A 16,393-nucleotide genomic window follows, 5' to 3' on the forward strand; every position below is an offset into this window, starting at 1 on the left:
CAGTGCTTGCAGGGCAGGTGCTCAGGTTTTTGTTCTGCTTTTCAGATTTACACCCGCTCTGTGATTGACCCCATCCCTGCCCCAGCTGGTGACAGCTGTGCTGACAGTGCCACGAAAGCGGGCGACAAGCAGAAAAAGAAGACCAAGATGTCAGATGAAGACATCATGGAAAAACTACGTAGGTGCCTTCATTTCAGATAAACACAGGAGTGGGGGAGGAATATTACAGCCATCTTTTGTGTAAGGGCTGTGTGAGTGCAGAGTTTGGGTGGTTCTGTGTCCAGCAGAAGCTGAGAGTGCTTGGCTCTGGTTGGTTTATCCTGCTGATGGATCAGATCTGGGGTTGTRTCATACATGCAGATCACAGTACCACAGCTGAACTTCAATCAAACCACAGTAACACWAAGTAGTTTCTGCTGTTGCTTGTTGCATAATTATCTTGTTGATGGTTTTTCACTGTGATAATGTTCCTGTGCAGCTTTGGCTGTTGGAGCAGCAGTTTTGCTACTTGAGCTGACCCACTCTTGGCGTGTTTTGGCCAGACCAGCCCTCCTGCTASTGAGGGACAGTGGGATTGGATTGACTTTTTGATTGTGGCGTTTGTTTGTTTTTTTTTCCAGGCACTATTGTAAGCATAGGAGATCCCAAGAAAAAATACACCAGATATGAAAAAATCGGGCAGGGGTAAGTATTCACCCCAGCTTTTATTCCCAGTGGGCCATTGTTAGCAACAGGGTGCTGTTCTCTGYCTCACAGCACCTACTGTGCAGGCAGAGGTGATAAATTGTCAAATCCCACTCTGGTTAGGGTGGGAAGGGACCTTAAAACTTAAAGCCCATCCCTTAAAGTTCCACTTTCTTCCCCTGGAGCAGGTGGCTCCAAGCCTGTCCAACCTGGCCTTGAACACTTCCAGGGATGGGGCAGCCACGACCTCTCTGGGCAACAAATAGTAAAATAAATAAACAGTGAAGGCCTCACACAGTGGTGGAAGTTCTGCRTTGAAAACCGAAACAATTTTTTGTTTGTGACTTGGCTGTTCACACGTATTTGTTACACAGGGAGTGCCACTTGCTGTAACRTTTTTCTTTCTCTTCACAGGGCTTCAGGTACAGTTTTCACAGCTATTGATGTGGCAACAGGGCAGGAGGTAAGATTCCTGTGTTCATTTTTTATTTAGATGTTCTGTAGGTGGCCAGAATGATCTGACTAATTTCCTTCAGTGGCTCCCATCGCTGCTATCACCTCTCAGATCTGTTTGTCATACTCAGTTGTAACAGTGCGTGCCTTGTTCTGTAGCAATCAGATGATGAAAGCTAAAAATAGAGATCTGTCTTTCCAGTGAAAAGCAGAGGGAGTGAGGTGTTCCAGAAGTGAGTTGGGAAAATGGTTTCTCCTTCAAGAATTGCAGGCATTGGTGTGTTGTGTTTTCAGAAGTAAAACTTGGTTTAGTCTTTGCAGACTTGGCTGTGTCTGTCTGTGTCAAGCAGCTTGTCTCATGCCCTTCTCCAAATCCTGTTTTTTTGTTTTATCCCTTGATTTCTCCAGAGCCTCTTGGTGAAATTGAGGCATCAGCAATACTTTGCATGTTTGTCATCCAGTGGCCATGTCGTGGGACACAACCCAGAGGGCTTCTGGGGCTCAAATYTTAGGAATTATTTGTCTCTATTTAACTTTAGATTTCCTTAATTTGCTACTAGTGCTTCTATTTCARTTTTTTCCTTAATTTTGCTTTAAATATCTGCAAGTAGGCATTCCTTAGGTCACAAATAAAAGTCCTTTCAGCAGTAATCACATTTAGCAGTGGAGTGTCACATCTTGATGAAACATGAGCCCTGCCATCATCTCAATAYGTGTCTCTTAGTTTGCTCTCTACACACTGCAGTATTTCATGTCCTCTTACTGAATGCAGAGTGAATTTTGGGCTCCAGGGCGTTTCTTTGGCCTCCTCTGCACTTTGCCAGGCAGCTGATGGCTTGCAGGCAGGATTTCCTCTGCTTRGTGCCTGAGGACAGAGTTGGGTCTGCTCATCAGTAAGAGGAACTTTCCTGTTGGAGCTACACAGTGACAGGACAAGAGGCAGCAGATAAAAAGGGAAATTTAAGATTGGTATTAGAAATTTTTTAGATTTTTCTCACTCCCAGTCAGGATCATCAAGCATGACACAAAAGCCCAGGAGGGGTTGTGGAGCTCATTGAGATCTCCATTCCAAACTCCCACAGAACCCTCAGCAAGCTTCTCTACCTCCAGTCATAGTTATTTTGCCACAGAATGACGAGAGTCTATTCCTTTAATGTCCTTGGCAATGTAATAACCATCATTTCTACAGGATTATGTTGGTTCTTGGGTTTGATTTTGGAGTCATGGGCAGGTTGTCTTRCAGAACTCCAAGCCTCCTCCTCAGAGTGTTGGAGTTAACAGAACTGGAACAATTCTTCTCCATTTTAAATGTTGTAGTATTTGTCCTTGCTAGCTTATTTCCTGGATAAGGTGGGTCTTTATCTTCCCTTGTCCCTGAGATAGTTGGTTGTGTTAATGGATTTGAGAGGAATTCCTCCTGCCTCCCAGCTTTCCMTATAACCTAACACCAATTAAGTCAGAATAGAGAACAACAAATTGCCTCGCTTTGCATTGGAAGGGCTCAGATTTTCTCTGTGAGTTGCTCCAGGATTCTCTTCTGCTTCAGGCCTGTTGATGTGGAATTGTTGATGTGGAATTGGGTGAATCTCTTTTTTATCTCCTGAATTTTCCCTTTGCTGTSTGTTCTGGCCTCTGTTACTCTTGGTGGACCCTTTCAGCTGCAAAAGGGTGATGTTGGCCATGGGTGCTGATCAAGCTGCATTTTTTTAAGTGATAAATAAACATCTGTTCTAAACTCCTTTAATCCTGTTACAAGATTCCTTCTGCMTTTTTACCATGTTAAGAGTGACTGAAAGGTTTGGGTACTGAGCTTTGAGTTTGCTGTTTTATTTTGTCCTATTCAGGTGGCTATCAAACAGATCAATTTGCAGAARCAGCCCAAGAAGGAGCTGATTATTAACGAGATCTTGGTAATGAAGGAGCTAAAGAACCCCAACATAGTCAACTTTCTGGACAGGTAAATGCAGCCAGCTGGCTGATTGCTCATTTTGAGGGTTACAGGAGGTCATCCCTCACACAGACCTGCTCTTCCTGTCCCTAAGGATCTTGGAAGTGAAGGGGTCTGTATGGACTGTCACCCTGATGGCACAGGGGCATGCTTTTGGTWTTCTCTTTGTAGTTACCTCGTAGGGGATGAATTGTTTGTGGTGATGGAGTATCTGGCTGGAGGCTCTCTAACAGATGTGGTCACAGAGACGTGTATGGATGAGGCACAGATTGCTGCTGTCTGCAGAGAGGTGAGTGTGGAGCTGCTGGGCTGAGCAATGAAGGTGCTGAAGGTGCTTGCTATTCCCCTCATTTTTATGGCTTCCTCAGGTTAGCTCTGCTTGCAGCAATTGTTGCTGAATTCATTGAGTAAATGAATGGTGCCATGCGCAGAAATCAATACTAAAATGACAGAAAATAGCAAAATGAAGTTAATTTAGAAAACTAGGCTTTACAGGCTGTAACACAAAAGAGCTGCAGTGGTGTTTGAGAATGTTTGGTGATGGAGCAAATGAAGTCTGTGGGTTTGGTACCTGGGTGCCTCATCCTGCTGACAGTATCAACAGAAAGACACAAATAATGTGGACTGTTACTAACAGAGTAACATGAAAAAGCTTCAGGAAGGGGCAACAGAGAAATTCAGCAGCTGGAAGGAATGGCTTTTAAACTTGGGCTAACAAAAAACATTCAGAGGCACTAAAAAAAAATCTGCATATTTATGTATAGGTAATGTAGAAAGCAAGAAAAAATACCTCCTGAAAGCTTTGAGGTCTTTTCCAGAAAGGAGAAGGGGAACTGTGTTTGCTCACAGTATGAAAGTGGATCTGCTGAAACAGGAGTACATTAAGAAACATATACTAAAATAAAGATGARCTGAGTGCAGACTGTCCCTTTCCCACTTCAGTCGTTCCCATGTGTGTGAAATCTGWAGTTCTGTGCCAGTTGAGCTTGCTTTATGGATTTCACAGGAAAATAATTCTCCAGAAGGTTGTAGTTGGAGTAATGTTAAAGTTGCAGTAAGATTTCAAATGAAAGTGTTAAAAGCAGCTGATATCACAACTTATCAGTGGTTTCTGCCCTGAGCCAGTGCCAGCATCCAGCTCAGGCTTGATTTCTCATGGCAGGAGGAGAATTGTGTTATCTGCTGTGCAGGAGAAAYTTTTAAAAAGCCCATCTGACTCCTCAGCATGACGAGTGTTGCTGTGACTCACCCCAAGGGAGGGCAGGAAGAGCAAACCTGCACAGGAGCRTGTGTGGACAGGGAATGATTTCCAGAGAAACCAGAGCTGGAAGCAGAGAACCAAAASAGTAACTCTACTGTGACAGTAATGAACTTTTCTGAGGAAGAAATCAAATGTTGAACTATTGTGCTTCATCAAAGCTCTGCTGCCCGGTCTTTAAGACAGATTTAATTTTGCAAATCAGTGTCACTTTGCTAAAGCAAACCAAGATAAAAAGACCTCTGTGAGGATGTCTGTGCCAAGCTGCAAATGGCAAATGTTCTGCTTAGATGGAAAGAGAAAAAGCTGGGTTTTTTTTTTTTTATTATTTTCTTTTGTCTTTTATTCTCAAATAACAAAAGTAAATTWCATTATGGTTTTGGGCAGAGACTTAATGTGAAAGGTTTTAATCTGAAAACAATGCAAACCAGTATTAGGGCCTTTCAGAATGAAGTTTTACAGTCTTCACTGTAGAAGTTGTGTGGGTGTTGGGAATGAAGCCTCACCAACTGCTCTTGGTGAGACCTCAGCCCAAAAAACTCTCACTCAATTCTTTATAGTTCCACTGTAGAATCTGTGGGATGTATCAAAATTAACATCAGGGATGTCTGAGAGCACCTCRAGTGATGAGGAGTTTAAAGGATGCATTTGTTAAGACAGGGAACCTCCACAGTGAATGATTTTTGACCTCTTGAAATCTGGAGCATATTTTAGCCCAAGAGCTTCCTCTGCTGGTTATTTTCAAGAATACCTTTATATTCTTGCACTCAGAGCTGGCTGGGGGTGTGAACATGGCTTTGAATTTGCATTCACGTACATCATTTGTGTTTCTGGATGCTGAATGTTGTTTTTTTTCTCTCCTACCCAGTGCTTGCAAGCGCTYGAGTTCCTCCATGCCAACCAGGTCATCCACAGGGACATAAAGAGTGACAATGTGCTGTTAGGAATGGATGGATCAGTTAAACTCAGTGAGTAGCAGATAACTGTTTCACATTCTGTGTTCCCTTTTCCAGGAATCTCTCGCTCGGAGTGTGTAAATGGGTAGAAGGAGAATTGGCAGGGAAATTTGAGGTGGATTTTTACTGGCTATGATTAATAGCAATCAATCCTGTTATAAAATATGTATCAGGCAGGTGTTGATACTTTGAGGGCACTCAGGCTGGGGCTRTGGATGTGTTGGCCCAGAAGGATTTTGAAACTAACCTGTGGCCCCATGAATCCATTGGTAATGGGAAGTAACTGGTACCAGACAGTGCAGCAAAATGGGAATGATTGCAAGAGCAAAGATGCAGCAAATTGCAGAGGCTTTGTTAGGATGTCATGACTTGGTTTTAATGCTTTGCCCCATTCATTAAAAGGCCACTAACAAGAAAATTGGGCATTTTTGGTCATTTATTGCAGTCTGGTGTTACCCTGTACCTTTTCTTGGACTGGAAGTGTAACACTTTTATTAATATAATCATGGCAAAAGAAACTGCTTGCTTTTCAGATAATTGTTATGCATGCATGGGCTTGTGTACAGTAACTCCTTTTCTGGTGTGTGTGAATAAAAATGATGTGAAACCACTGGTAGCTGTCAGGACTGTTGAGAAAGAGGTGTATTATCTGCCTTTCTGGAATGTAGGAATGTAACAATCACAGAGTTAAGGCAGAAAGGTGTGAAGTAAAAACTGRTTTTAGTAGGAATTTGAATTGAAGTGCCATCAAAATGTGTCTTAGCAATATTCCATATTCTGGATGGTTTGTAGTCTCATTTATGGATGGAGTGTGAAGAAAGATTATGAGCAGCCCGATTTGCATACCAGCGTTGTGGGATGCACTGCTCGTGTGCAGAGGGAATTTTTTTCTAGAATGTGATGTGTTTGTGCACAAACTGTGGATTTAGAGGCTGAGGTGAACAGTTAGAGCAGAGAATGTGGCTGACAAGAGTTAGCTAAAATTGCTAAAGAGCTGTGAAAGCAAAGCAAAGTGGCCAAAGGACACGGTTAGCAGCTGAGTCAAAATCATCACCCCAGCAGGTCAGGGAGGATGAGGAGGAAGGAGACCCAGGAGAAGACAGGATTCAGCTGCAGAAATGCCCTGTGTGGAGGGGAGCTGGTGTTGTGCTGAATAAACTCTTCGGGGGCTGTGTGTACCACTTTAGCAGTAGTTTAGGGTGAGAGAAGCTTCACCTTCTTGTTAAACTCTTTCCCTTCTCTGAGGGAGTCTGGGGACAGGACAGGTGTCACCACTGCAGCTGCACATGCTACTGGTGAAAYTGGGTTCCTGCCTGTCTTCTCCCTCTGTGCTGGTGACTGGTGTTGAAGGATGGCTGGAGGGCAGGAGAACACTTTACAGCTGCCCGCCCTGGGCTGGTCATGGAAATGAGCAGTGCTGGGAGGTGACTGGGGCACCGTGACCAGGCCAAAAAGTGCAGGAGGAACTTGGTGACTCCTATAGGTCTGATTTTTGTTTGGTTTTGKTTTTTTTTTCAAGGCAGCATTTTGACTGTCAGGGTGGGGTAGTTCTTTGTTAAATGATTTKGGTACAACCTGGCACTTCCATGAGTTGGCTCTTTCGTTAGCACTGCTTGGCATGACGCTTCCAAAATCACCTCGGAATTTAAATTTCTCTCTCTCTTTCTCTCCCTCTCTCTCTCTCTTTCTCTAACTTAGTGTCAATGGTAAAGTAATATCTGTCTCCTGCCTTAACTGTGTTCTTATTGATGCTTTACATGCCTGGGAAATGGGAGTGCTGCAGCTGGATAAAGTAACATGATGGGACATGCATTGCTGCTGCACCTGAAGGCTATAGGAATAGGTGACTTTTCTCGTTTTCTTGAGTGTGGTTGTTCTCTTTGGTAGTTCCCTTGTGGAGAGGTTTGTTTGTCCAGGTTCCTGCTGCTGAGTGGGGTAGCACTGCACTTCCCTGGAGCCTTGTTTCCGTGTCTGTCAGCTGTAGTACCTGTATAGATGGCCAAAGTGCTGTGAAATGTTGACCTCAGTAGCTGCACAAGTACAGCAGGGCAGAAGCCATGGATTGGGGATGGATTTCTTCTGGTTCAGGCTGTGTAACACACCGCGTGCAGAACGCTCCCTGCCTGTGTTCTGCTTGATTGCTTCTTTTGGCTGTTACCATTCTGGAATTCTTGAAGGAAGGACTGGGCAAAACACCATTCTCCTACAGGATAATTCTTGTTTCCAGAGAATAAAAGCCCTTGTCTTCACTCCACGGAATTCTGCCCTGCTTAAGCACCTTCAGGTTTTGTATCTTCATTGCACGTTGGCTTTTTTAACATGGAGAATGTAGTGGGGGAGGAAAGAAGAAAATTCCCCAAGCCCCTCTCAATGAAATACATGTGTAGCAATAGAGAAATCTTCTAGGAAAGCCACTTCTTGGGSTGCACCAATTTAACCTCTTCAACTTGTGTTGTCCTGCAGCCGACTTTGGCTTCTGTGCCCAGATCACCCCYGAGCAGAGCAAGCGCAGCACCATGGTGGGAACTCCCTACTGGATGGCTCCYGAGGTGGTCACACGGAAAGCCTACGGCCCCAAAGTGGATATCTGGTCCCTGGGCATCATGGCTATTGAGATGGTGGAAGGAGAACCCCCGTACCTCAACGAGAACCCCCTGAGGGTAAGAAGCCCTGGCGCTGCTGAAGCTGGGTGTCCACCACTGTCGGTCGTTGTTCAGTAATTGTACCTGCATTGAAAATAAATGGAAAAGCCAACAGGCCTCAGCAGTACAAGAAAATCCCTCCAGAGGAAGAAAGCTGTCCTGAATTTGCAACCAGCTTTACCCTGACTGCCCATCCCTGGGAGTGTCCAAGGCTGGGTTGGACAGGGCCTGGAATGACCTGGGATGGTGGAAGGTGTCCCTGCCCATGGCAGGGGGTAGAATGAGATGGGGTTTGAGGTCCATTTTTACCTAAACCAGTATGTGATTGTATTCAGAAGATTTGCTTGCCTGTGACTAAATCACTTTGCCCTCAGGCTTCTGTGATAGTTTAGGGAAAATAAATCTGTGAGGTTATGAGAAGTGCTGCTGTGTCACAACCTGCTGTTCTCTTCACTAAGGTCAGATCTGTTGCCAAAAGATTTTGAACATTATTTTGCAACTAGCAAGAATAGGTCATGACTGCCCACACTTGTGGCATTTTTACAGTTTTAATCTCTGAAACTGAGGAAGAGTAGGCTGCAGAGCCCTCTCATTTGAGCCAGGTCAGTTTGGCATCTTTTGAAGCTTGGGTTTGGTTACATGTTACTCCTCATTTTACAGGCTTTATATTTGATAGCAACTAATGGCACACCAGAGCTGCAGAACCCCGAGAAGCTGTCACCAATATTCCGGGATTTCTTGAACCGATGTTTGGAGATGGATGTGGAGAAAAGAGGATCAGCCAAAGAATTGCTACAGGTGGGACTCAGCTTTGTCTCATGGTGTGAGGGCCAGCCTGTGATGAACCACACCATCGACTGGCACTCTTTTTTTGGGGTGTTTTCTCCTGAGAATTGTGATGAATGCAGTTGAATTCTGCTTTCTGCAATGACTGAATTACAATCATTAAATATTTATAATGCACTCCAAAGTTGTTCCATCATAATCTGTGCCTTCACTCTGCTGCTGCCAAAGCATCCAGCAGTATAGGAGCTCCCTTCAGGAAGAGACCATTGATAGCATTTGCATTGATAGCATTTTCATACTTCCACCTGCAAACGTCCTCCTCAGAGCTCCTGATAAAATAATCTGCTGGTCTGACATCAGTGGTAAAGCCCTGAAAAGAAAAGTTTCCCTTTTCCCCAGGGTTCTACCTTAGGAGCTCAGCATTTGGGGCAGTGTCCTTGTCATTGTGCCACCATTTCTGCTTTTATTTTTGATTTTAAATACTTTCTGGGCACTGGAAAAAAAGCTGGTTTGTTAAAGGAGGTCTGCATGTGGGCATCATTGTGTGAAGGAGTGAGAGAACCCCTGATGCCATTCCTGGGGAGAGCAAGTAGTAGCTCTGATGCAGATGGCTGGGAGGCTTTCCCAGTAAAGCCCAGCTGCTGCTCCTTGTCTTTCTCAGATTATTTCTTGTTTAGATCTTTGTTTTGCTCATTATAAGTGCAGTTTCAGTACCCATTTTTTTCCAAAACCAGTGAGATATTCCAGGAGAAACTCCACTGGGCAAGGCAGTGTGACTGTGGCCAGCCTGGGATCATCTTGTCCTTGTAACCACCAGGACAAACACGTGAAAYGAGTCAGCAGTTAAAATGCAGAGTCATTCCTTCCCAGCTCCACAGAAACAGAATCCTGCTGGAAATCCAACCTTTAAAAGCCTGTCTTTCACTGATTTCCCATGTTTCTCTCTTCCTGGCAGCATCCCTTCTTGAAACTGGCCAAACCTCTGTCCAGCTTGACGCCACTGATCCTGGCAGCCAAAGAAGCAATGAAGAGTAACCGCTAACATCCTGCCACGGCCTTCTTCCTTTTTTGTTTGTTTGTATTTTACAAATCTTTATAATATATGAAATTGTTACACTTCGGGGGGGAGGGAAGGGATTTTTGTGGGGGTGGGAAACGTCTGCAAAAGGGAAGAAACTCTCATCCAGAAGACACCCAGAATAATGTTGTGGCGACTCTAGAGATCCCTGTCTGGGGTCCAGAAGGAATGGAGGGCTGAATTACTGGCCTTTGTGGGATTTTTTTATTCTGATTTTATTTTTCCCAGACAGCCCAGAAATGCCACTTGCTGTGCCCGGGGCTTTAWGGGGTTTTAACGACTTCGCTGTAACAGCTCCCGTTGTACTCTCGGGGTACTTTCGATACTTGAATGACAGATTCAAGCTTTCAGAGAGCAGTACTAATTTTACCTGCTGATCTCTTTGACTCTCCTCTTCCTCCCCTCTACCTGCAATCCCTGTGGGAAGCTCCCAATGACCAGATTCACAGCAGGCGTGGCGAATGTGAAGGTACATCTTGCCCCCCATTTCTGTTTTGGATTAGCTGTACTGTGGAATCAACAACTCGGTTACTCAAGGAGCCGTAATGTATGGAAAAGGTTTTTCCTTTCTAGGATGAATAAGGAGAGAGAGAGAGGGGGAAGAGAAGTATTCAGCTGTTTCTCATGCCTGTGCTCTGTGGATGTTTTTTTTATAATCAAAAATGTGGCCTCTTTGTAGAACCGTAATGATCGGTCGAGTCTTTGGATGTGGGTTATGGATATGTAGGTTGGGGTCAGATACTTTATTTATGATCAAATGATCAGTTCTAGTCAGGGCAAGAAAAAATTCCAGCTGTCTTCCTGTCTGCTCTTTTTTCCCCTGTTAGACTTGCTGGCCAGAAGCTTGAGGGATAACGTGCTTGGTGCAGTGGGTGGTTCACAAATGTGTATCTGTGCTCTGACTCGGGCTTTGGAAGTTACGCTGGTGCCTTTGACTTTTTTTATTTTACATTTCCCTCCTTTGTATCAAATACGTTTTTGTATATGTTGTAATTTCCCCTCCCCCTCCCCGCCAAGCAAATAATGCATCAACCTATGGAATTGTCAGAGTTTAAAGTATTAGAGCTATTTTTTTCCAGTTTTGTACGTGCTCTGTTTGTACTAATGAAACCAGAAGAACAAATAAGCAGATCTGAGGACACTGTCRATGCAGGATTTTGGAAACACGACCTGAACAGATGATGAACACCTGAGATGCCAAAATTGTGAGATGAAGCAGAGGGGAAGCAGCRCTGTCAGACCATCGTGGGGCCTGTTGGACCGGCTGGCTCAGGGCTGAGGGGCYGTGTCACACTGATCCCTGTCACCAAGGACATTGTGCCAGCCAGGATGGCTGCAGTCACCCCTTCAATGCAACAAAAAGTGCCTCCTTCTGAAGGACAGTGACACCCTGAGCTGTTGAGCTCTTGGGGTGTTGCCAGGGGCCAGTTTGGCTGAGCCTGTGCCCCTTCTAGTGCTACAGTCTATGCATTTCAACCTCCCCCAGTGTTTAAGGAAGAGCCACCTGTAGTGCCAATGTGCCAAACATTGAGTCTGTGAAAGAGCAACCGTGACTTTAGTGGGATTGTATTGCATTCCCAGTGGGGCAGGGCATGGGACAGACAGAGCTGTGGTTGGGTGGGGGCAGAGGACCCTGAAAAAAAAATTTTTGCACACTTTTCCAAGCATTGCCRGCAGAGGATAGAAGTAATTTTCAGAGAATTTCAGTGTCTGTAAAGAGAGAATGACATTTTGGGGACTGGTAGCCAAGGTGACAAAACCAACTTGCAGGTGAGAGCGGCTGGATGGGATTTGGGGTGATGGTGGAGGGGAGCAGGGCTGTGSTSTCACAGCTCCTGGGGATCCTGTGGTGCCAGCAGAGTGCTTTGCTGGGCAGGTTCAGCTTGTGCTCTGCTCCTGTGTGCTAGTTAAAATCTCTGTTGGGTTAATTACCGTGACTGCTCCTCAMAGGGATAAATATCTCTAGCTGTAAAAACAGTTACGCCTTTAAATTTTAAATTGAAGCACAAATGTCTCGTTCCAGGTAAGTAAATCCAAGTGCATTTCCCTGGGAAAAAAAGTTTATTAGGAGCCTTGGACACTGTAATCACCCTGGTTTGAATGTGTCCTGGCTCCCTGGTCAAATGGAGCAGTGAGGAGGCTTGGCTGAGGAAAAAACCTGTTGTACCAGTGGTTCCCTCTTTGTCCATTGCTGGCAATGGACTTAGTGAAACTCCTGTGCCAGAGTTAAACTGGGAGCTTTTCTTTCTTTCATCTTTTTCTTTTTTCTCTTTATTTTTTTAAATGGCACAATCTAGATAAATTTAGCTTTTTTTAAAAATAGAAAACAAATCATAAGTAATTTTAACTTATTAGTTCACTTTTATTGGTGAATGAAAACGGTTTAAAACATATTGCAAAATTTGTCCAATTTAGTCTACTTGGGAGACAATTTCTGAAGATTCAGCCATCCTAATGCACAAAACTTGACCCAATCCCAAAGTTCCCAAACTGTGTTGACCTGGGACGGTGTTCAGCTCTGAGGCTGGGCAGTGCCAGCATCTCCCTGTTGTGTGGTGGGGTTTCCACGGGGATCAGAGGGGAGGAGAGGCAGGAGAAGGTTTTTGTGCTGTGCTGTTGTGTCCAGAGGGTCGGGCGTCACTTTGCCGAGGGTGTGTGTGAGGTTGGAAGCTCCACGCTGTGGGATTTCCCTGCTGGGTTCAGGGCTGTGAGCTCTGCTGTGTCCTGGGGCAGGTGGGGACCAGCCAGAGCTGGAGGAATGGCAGGGGATGAATTTGGGGATCCCTTGGATCCCTGTGGGGTGCCCAGCCACGATCCTGAGCGGGGATCTGGTGTGATCCCTGTGAGGGTCATGTGGGGTTAGTGGGGCAGCTTGTGGCTGAGGGGCGGGTGTGCAGGGATTGTGAGATTCCTGGGATGTTGTAATCACAGGATAAAACAGAGTTCTTGATAAAAACACCCGTGGGAATGTGCACTTTGCCCTGCCTTAGGTGTTAATGAGACTAATTGGAGCTGCCCTCCCCTGGCTCTCCGTGCAGGGAGGTGCAAAGGTTTGGCTACAGCAAATGGGTCCCGTTGTCAGAGGGGCTGGGGAGGGAGCAAAAACGTGATTAAGGGTCTCTGCAGCTGGAATTGAGTCCATGATTCTCTCTGGTCTGTTTTTCCCTCTGTTCCTGATGCTGTTGATGGGAATGGAAGTAGGTGCAAGCTTTCTTTTTATTTTTTTAACTGTCTTCAGATGTTAATGTTGCCTTTTGTGTAATTTAATCCCATTATGTTATTTAATTGTTACTGCAATATTAACTACTGTATTTGTTGACTTTGTTTAATAACTGTTCTTTCAGGGCTAGAAATAAACTTTTAAAAAACATTTGGGGTTTTTTTACCCTCCCCTTTCCCTGTCATTAATTTATACCTTTGAAAACAAGAGTATCTGAAAGAGTTCATGTTTTACTGAGATTAACATAATTTATTGGCAGCTACGTTCCTTTTGAATGTTTGGTGGTGGTGGATATGATTTTATGCCATACCAGTCTGTCTCTTTTAAAGTTTTATTATTCATCAGTGTCAGTACCAGCCTTGGGATCACCATGAGCTTTCCTTGCCGTGCCTTCCAAAAAACCTTGGGATCGCTGATGGGAGGAGAGCAGCCCTGGACCACCCTTTTCACCCACCCATGAGGGAGAATTGAGCAAAGCCACTGCCAGTGTTGGTCTGCCAGTTCAAGTAAAGCCCAGGACGTGGAAGGATTTATGCTGTGGTTGGGTTCTGGATGGTCATTGGGTTCTGGATGAAGTTTCTGCCTCAGTCATGAACAGTGAGGACTTGCCATGTCCTGTGTTTCCTGTGTGTAATTGGGAAAGGGGCTCTTCCCCTTTCTTGCAAGTTGTACAAGCTCTGTTCCTACCCTGAGCAAGGGAAATGAAGAAACCACTCGTCTCCAGCAGCTGCTTCACCCAGACAYGAGAGTGTTGGTTTGCACAGACCCYGCCTCTTCAGGGTTATCTRTTGTASTATCTTCRTYTTTATATATAATCGACCCTTCATGCATTTAAACTGGTGTTCTCTAATGCTGCATTTAACTGATCTGGCATTTAAATTCTGGGGGGAAAAGTGGACAGGAGGAGAAGGTGCTGAGTGGAACTGAGGATTATCAGGATTTTGGTTTGTATAGCTCAAAGTTGCATATCCTTGATAAATCCTAAGTCTCGTGTGCACTTGCTCATCCCTTTTCCGAGACTAAACCCAAGAGCAGCCCCATTTGTTTGAGATCAGTTTATTCAAGACTGAGTATTTAAAATGAGTTCTAGAAGACAGTGAATTTGTGGGCAGTGGTTTCTGCCTTTCMGGGTCGCTGTTTGGCTGCAGGTACTGCATAGCTGAGTGCAGCTATTTGGGCTGCACCAGTAACACACTGGTTAAAACCAGGTGGGTGAAAACTCAGGATCCTCAGCCTAAAGAGCATTGTTGGGTTTTGGTGCAGTTCCCATGGCTCCTGTGCTAAGGCACAGTGGTGTCTGTACATCTGCATTTTCTCTTTTTTTTTGTCTAACTTTCATTTTGCTCTCAAGATTGTTTTTAATAAAAACAGCCGTCCTCAGTCATGCGAGAAAGCAAYGGGAAACTTTGCTGAGCTCAGCCAAACTCTGCTTGGTGCTCTCCAGATGTGTGGAGGAAGCAGGTTTTTCCAAGAGCTCTTCTCCCAACTTCGAGTTCAGCCTAAGGAAAGATTTCTTTTCCTGGAGGGGGAAAATACCAAGTGAAAGCTGTGACTTTCTGTGAATTCTTTACCTGCAGCCTGTTAGGGGGGAGCAGGGCAGTGCTGACAGCTCCTCGTGCTTTTCCTAGCTGTTTTCTGCAGTGGGAATGTCCTCCAGCACATCCAGCACTTTGAATCATGGATTTGATAARATTGRAAAAGACCTTTAAATCATCAAGTCCAATCCATCGAGATTTCAAACCCCACCTGACCTGAGTGTGGAAACAGCCCGTAGGGGCTGACAGTTTGGGKTTTTTAATGGGATTTTCCCAGTGGGAAGTTATGGGTTGCTCATTCTCTCTCAGACATTTACCAGGCCCCCAGACTTCTGCTTTGGAGCTGTTTTCAGTCAGTGGAGAGGGGCTGGAATGGGAAGGGCAGGCAGTCCGTGTCAAGGCACAGATCTGGCTCAATGCATGGATGTCTGCAGCTCCTGGTGTTTCCTGRAGGGCTTTGGAGTGATGAACCCAGCTTGGTTCAACAATGGAGACATTGATGGCAGCTCCTTGRACTGATCTGCAGGGGAGACACCCCCACACCACGTGCAGGGCTGACCTCCTCGGGACAGACATCTGCCATTTCTTGAGGTTTCTAGAGCCAAGGATGAACCATCTTTGTTGTTTTTTTCTCCCAGTGAATGCTTATTCRAAGGGTTCAGCTCTTGTCACGAAGCACAGTTAACTCTTGGATCTCCTGGATCTCCCTTTTCCCTGCCTGCTCCRGGTTCCTGCTGCCTTGTCAGGGTTCCAGCTGGGAACAGCTCCTGGAAAGCTCTAATCCACCCACCCCTGCCCTGTGAAACTCCCCTGAAATACCCTTTTAACTACTTTTTATTGTAGCTGTTGAGTCTTTGAGGGGGAGAATAGTGAGGGAGCCAGGGTGGTTCTGCTCAGCTCTTTGTGACCCCTCGTTTGTTTTGGGCAGTAATAATTTTCCTGAACTCTGAAAATGCCAACTTGTTCCTGTCCTATATGGATAAACCCCCCTCCCTATTTAAACATTTGCATTTTAAGCCCTGAAAGCCATTTTGGTTTAGAAAGACACTGATGTTGCAGCTACAGAAAAGGGTTTTTTTTGGTGAAATTTTTAGATAGTTTTGTTCCTAGAAGASCAGCCCTGCAAAGCTTTGTGGAGTTTGCTGTCAGCAAAAAACATGAATGAGGGAATGAGCCCCTGGTATTTAATCCCAAAGTGATCCTTGGAATCAACAGCTCCCAGCTCCCCTCTCCCCTCTCCCCTCTCCAGCCTGAGTTAAATGTCCCACAGCTTATGAATGGCAAGCAATGGGTGSGAAATTGTTTTTAAACCTTGGAATGTTTATTTCCCAAGACTTAACTCTTAAAACGTTTAAAAATAAGGGAAAAAAAAAAACCAATTTCAGGAGGAAGGAAAAGATGTTGGAATTCTTTTCCCAGTTTTACCAGTCTGTGTCCCATAATCCAGTGGTTCTCTCCCTGGGACTGGATTTGGGCTGTCGCTGGGTCCTCGTGAGGTTTTGTGTCTAAAGAGGAAACTGCTGGTTTCTCAACTTCTGAGAGACACGGAAGCAGGGGAGATGGAAAGAAACGAGTTGGATTGGGATGCTCATATTTTTGGGTTGGTTCTGCAGTGATGAGCAGCTTTGACCAGCACTTTGTTGCTGCCAGTGCTCAGTTTTCATGAGGATGAAATTACCAATTCATGAGATTCTTACAGAATGTTCCATCTTCTGTTATTTGAACAGTCACTTGTTCGTTTGAGGTGAAAGATGCGAGGTTGTTCTGTCATCTGGAGGGAGAATTGGGGTAAAAAGAGCTTTGACCTTCACAAGCATCCCTACCATGCCCTGC

General features: G+C 45.0%; 1 protein-coding gene across 1 annotated transcript in view; it reads left to right on the forward strand.

The window, feature by feature from the left end:
- The window catches only part of PAK2 (p21 (RAC1) activated kinase 2), a 20,277-nt gene extending 8,507 nt beyond the window's left edge, over positions 1-11,770 (forward strand). The window contains exons 6-14 of the mRNA XM_057380972.1: positions 46-178; positions 621-684; positions 1,099-1,147; positions 2,982-3,094; positions 3,257-3,374; positions 5,212-5,311; positions 7,763-7,959; positions 8,602-8,739; positions 9,683-11,770. Coding sequence (XP_057236955.1) covers positions 46-178; positions 621-684; positions 1,099-1,147; positions 2,982-3,094; positions 3,257-3,374; positions 5,212-5,311; positions 7,763-7,959; positions 8,602-8,739; positions 9,683-9,769 — 999 coding nt within the window. The 3' untranslated portion in view covers positions 9,770-11,770. The remainder of the gene's footprint in view (positions 1-45; positions 179-620; positions 685-1,098; positions 1,148-2,981; positions 3,095-3,256; positions 3,375-5,211; positions 5,312-7,762; positions 7,960-8,601; positions 8,740-9,682) is intronic.
- The last annotated feature ends 4,623 nt before the right edge of the window (positions 11,771-16,393 follow it).

The sequence above is a fragment of the Malurus melanocephalus genome, unplaced genomic scaffold (assembly GCF_030028575.1).
Source record: "Malurus melanocephalus ecotype Western Australia unplaced genomic scaffold, MMel_1.1 scaffold_485, whole genome shotgun sequence".
Taxonomy (NCBI): Eukaryota; Metazoa; Chordata; class Aves; order Passeriformes; family Maluridae; genus Malurus; species Malurus melanocephalus.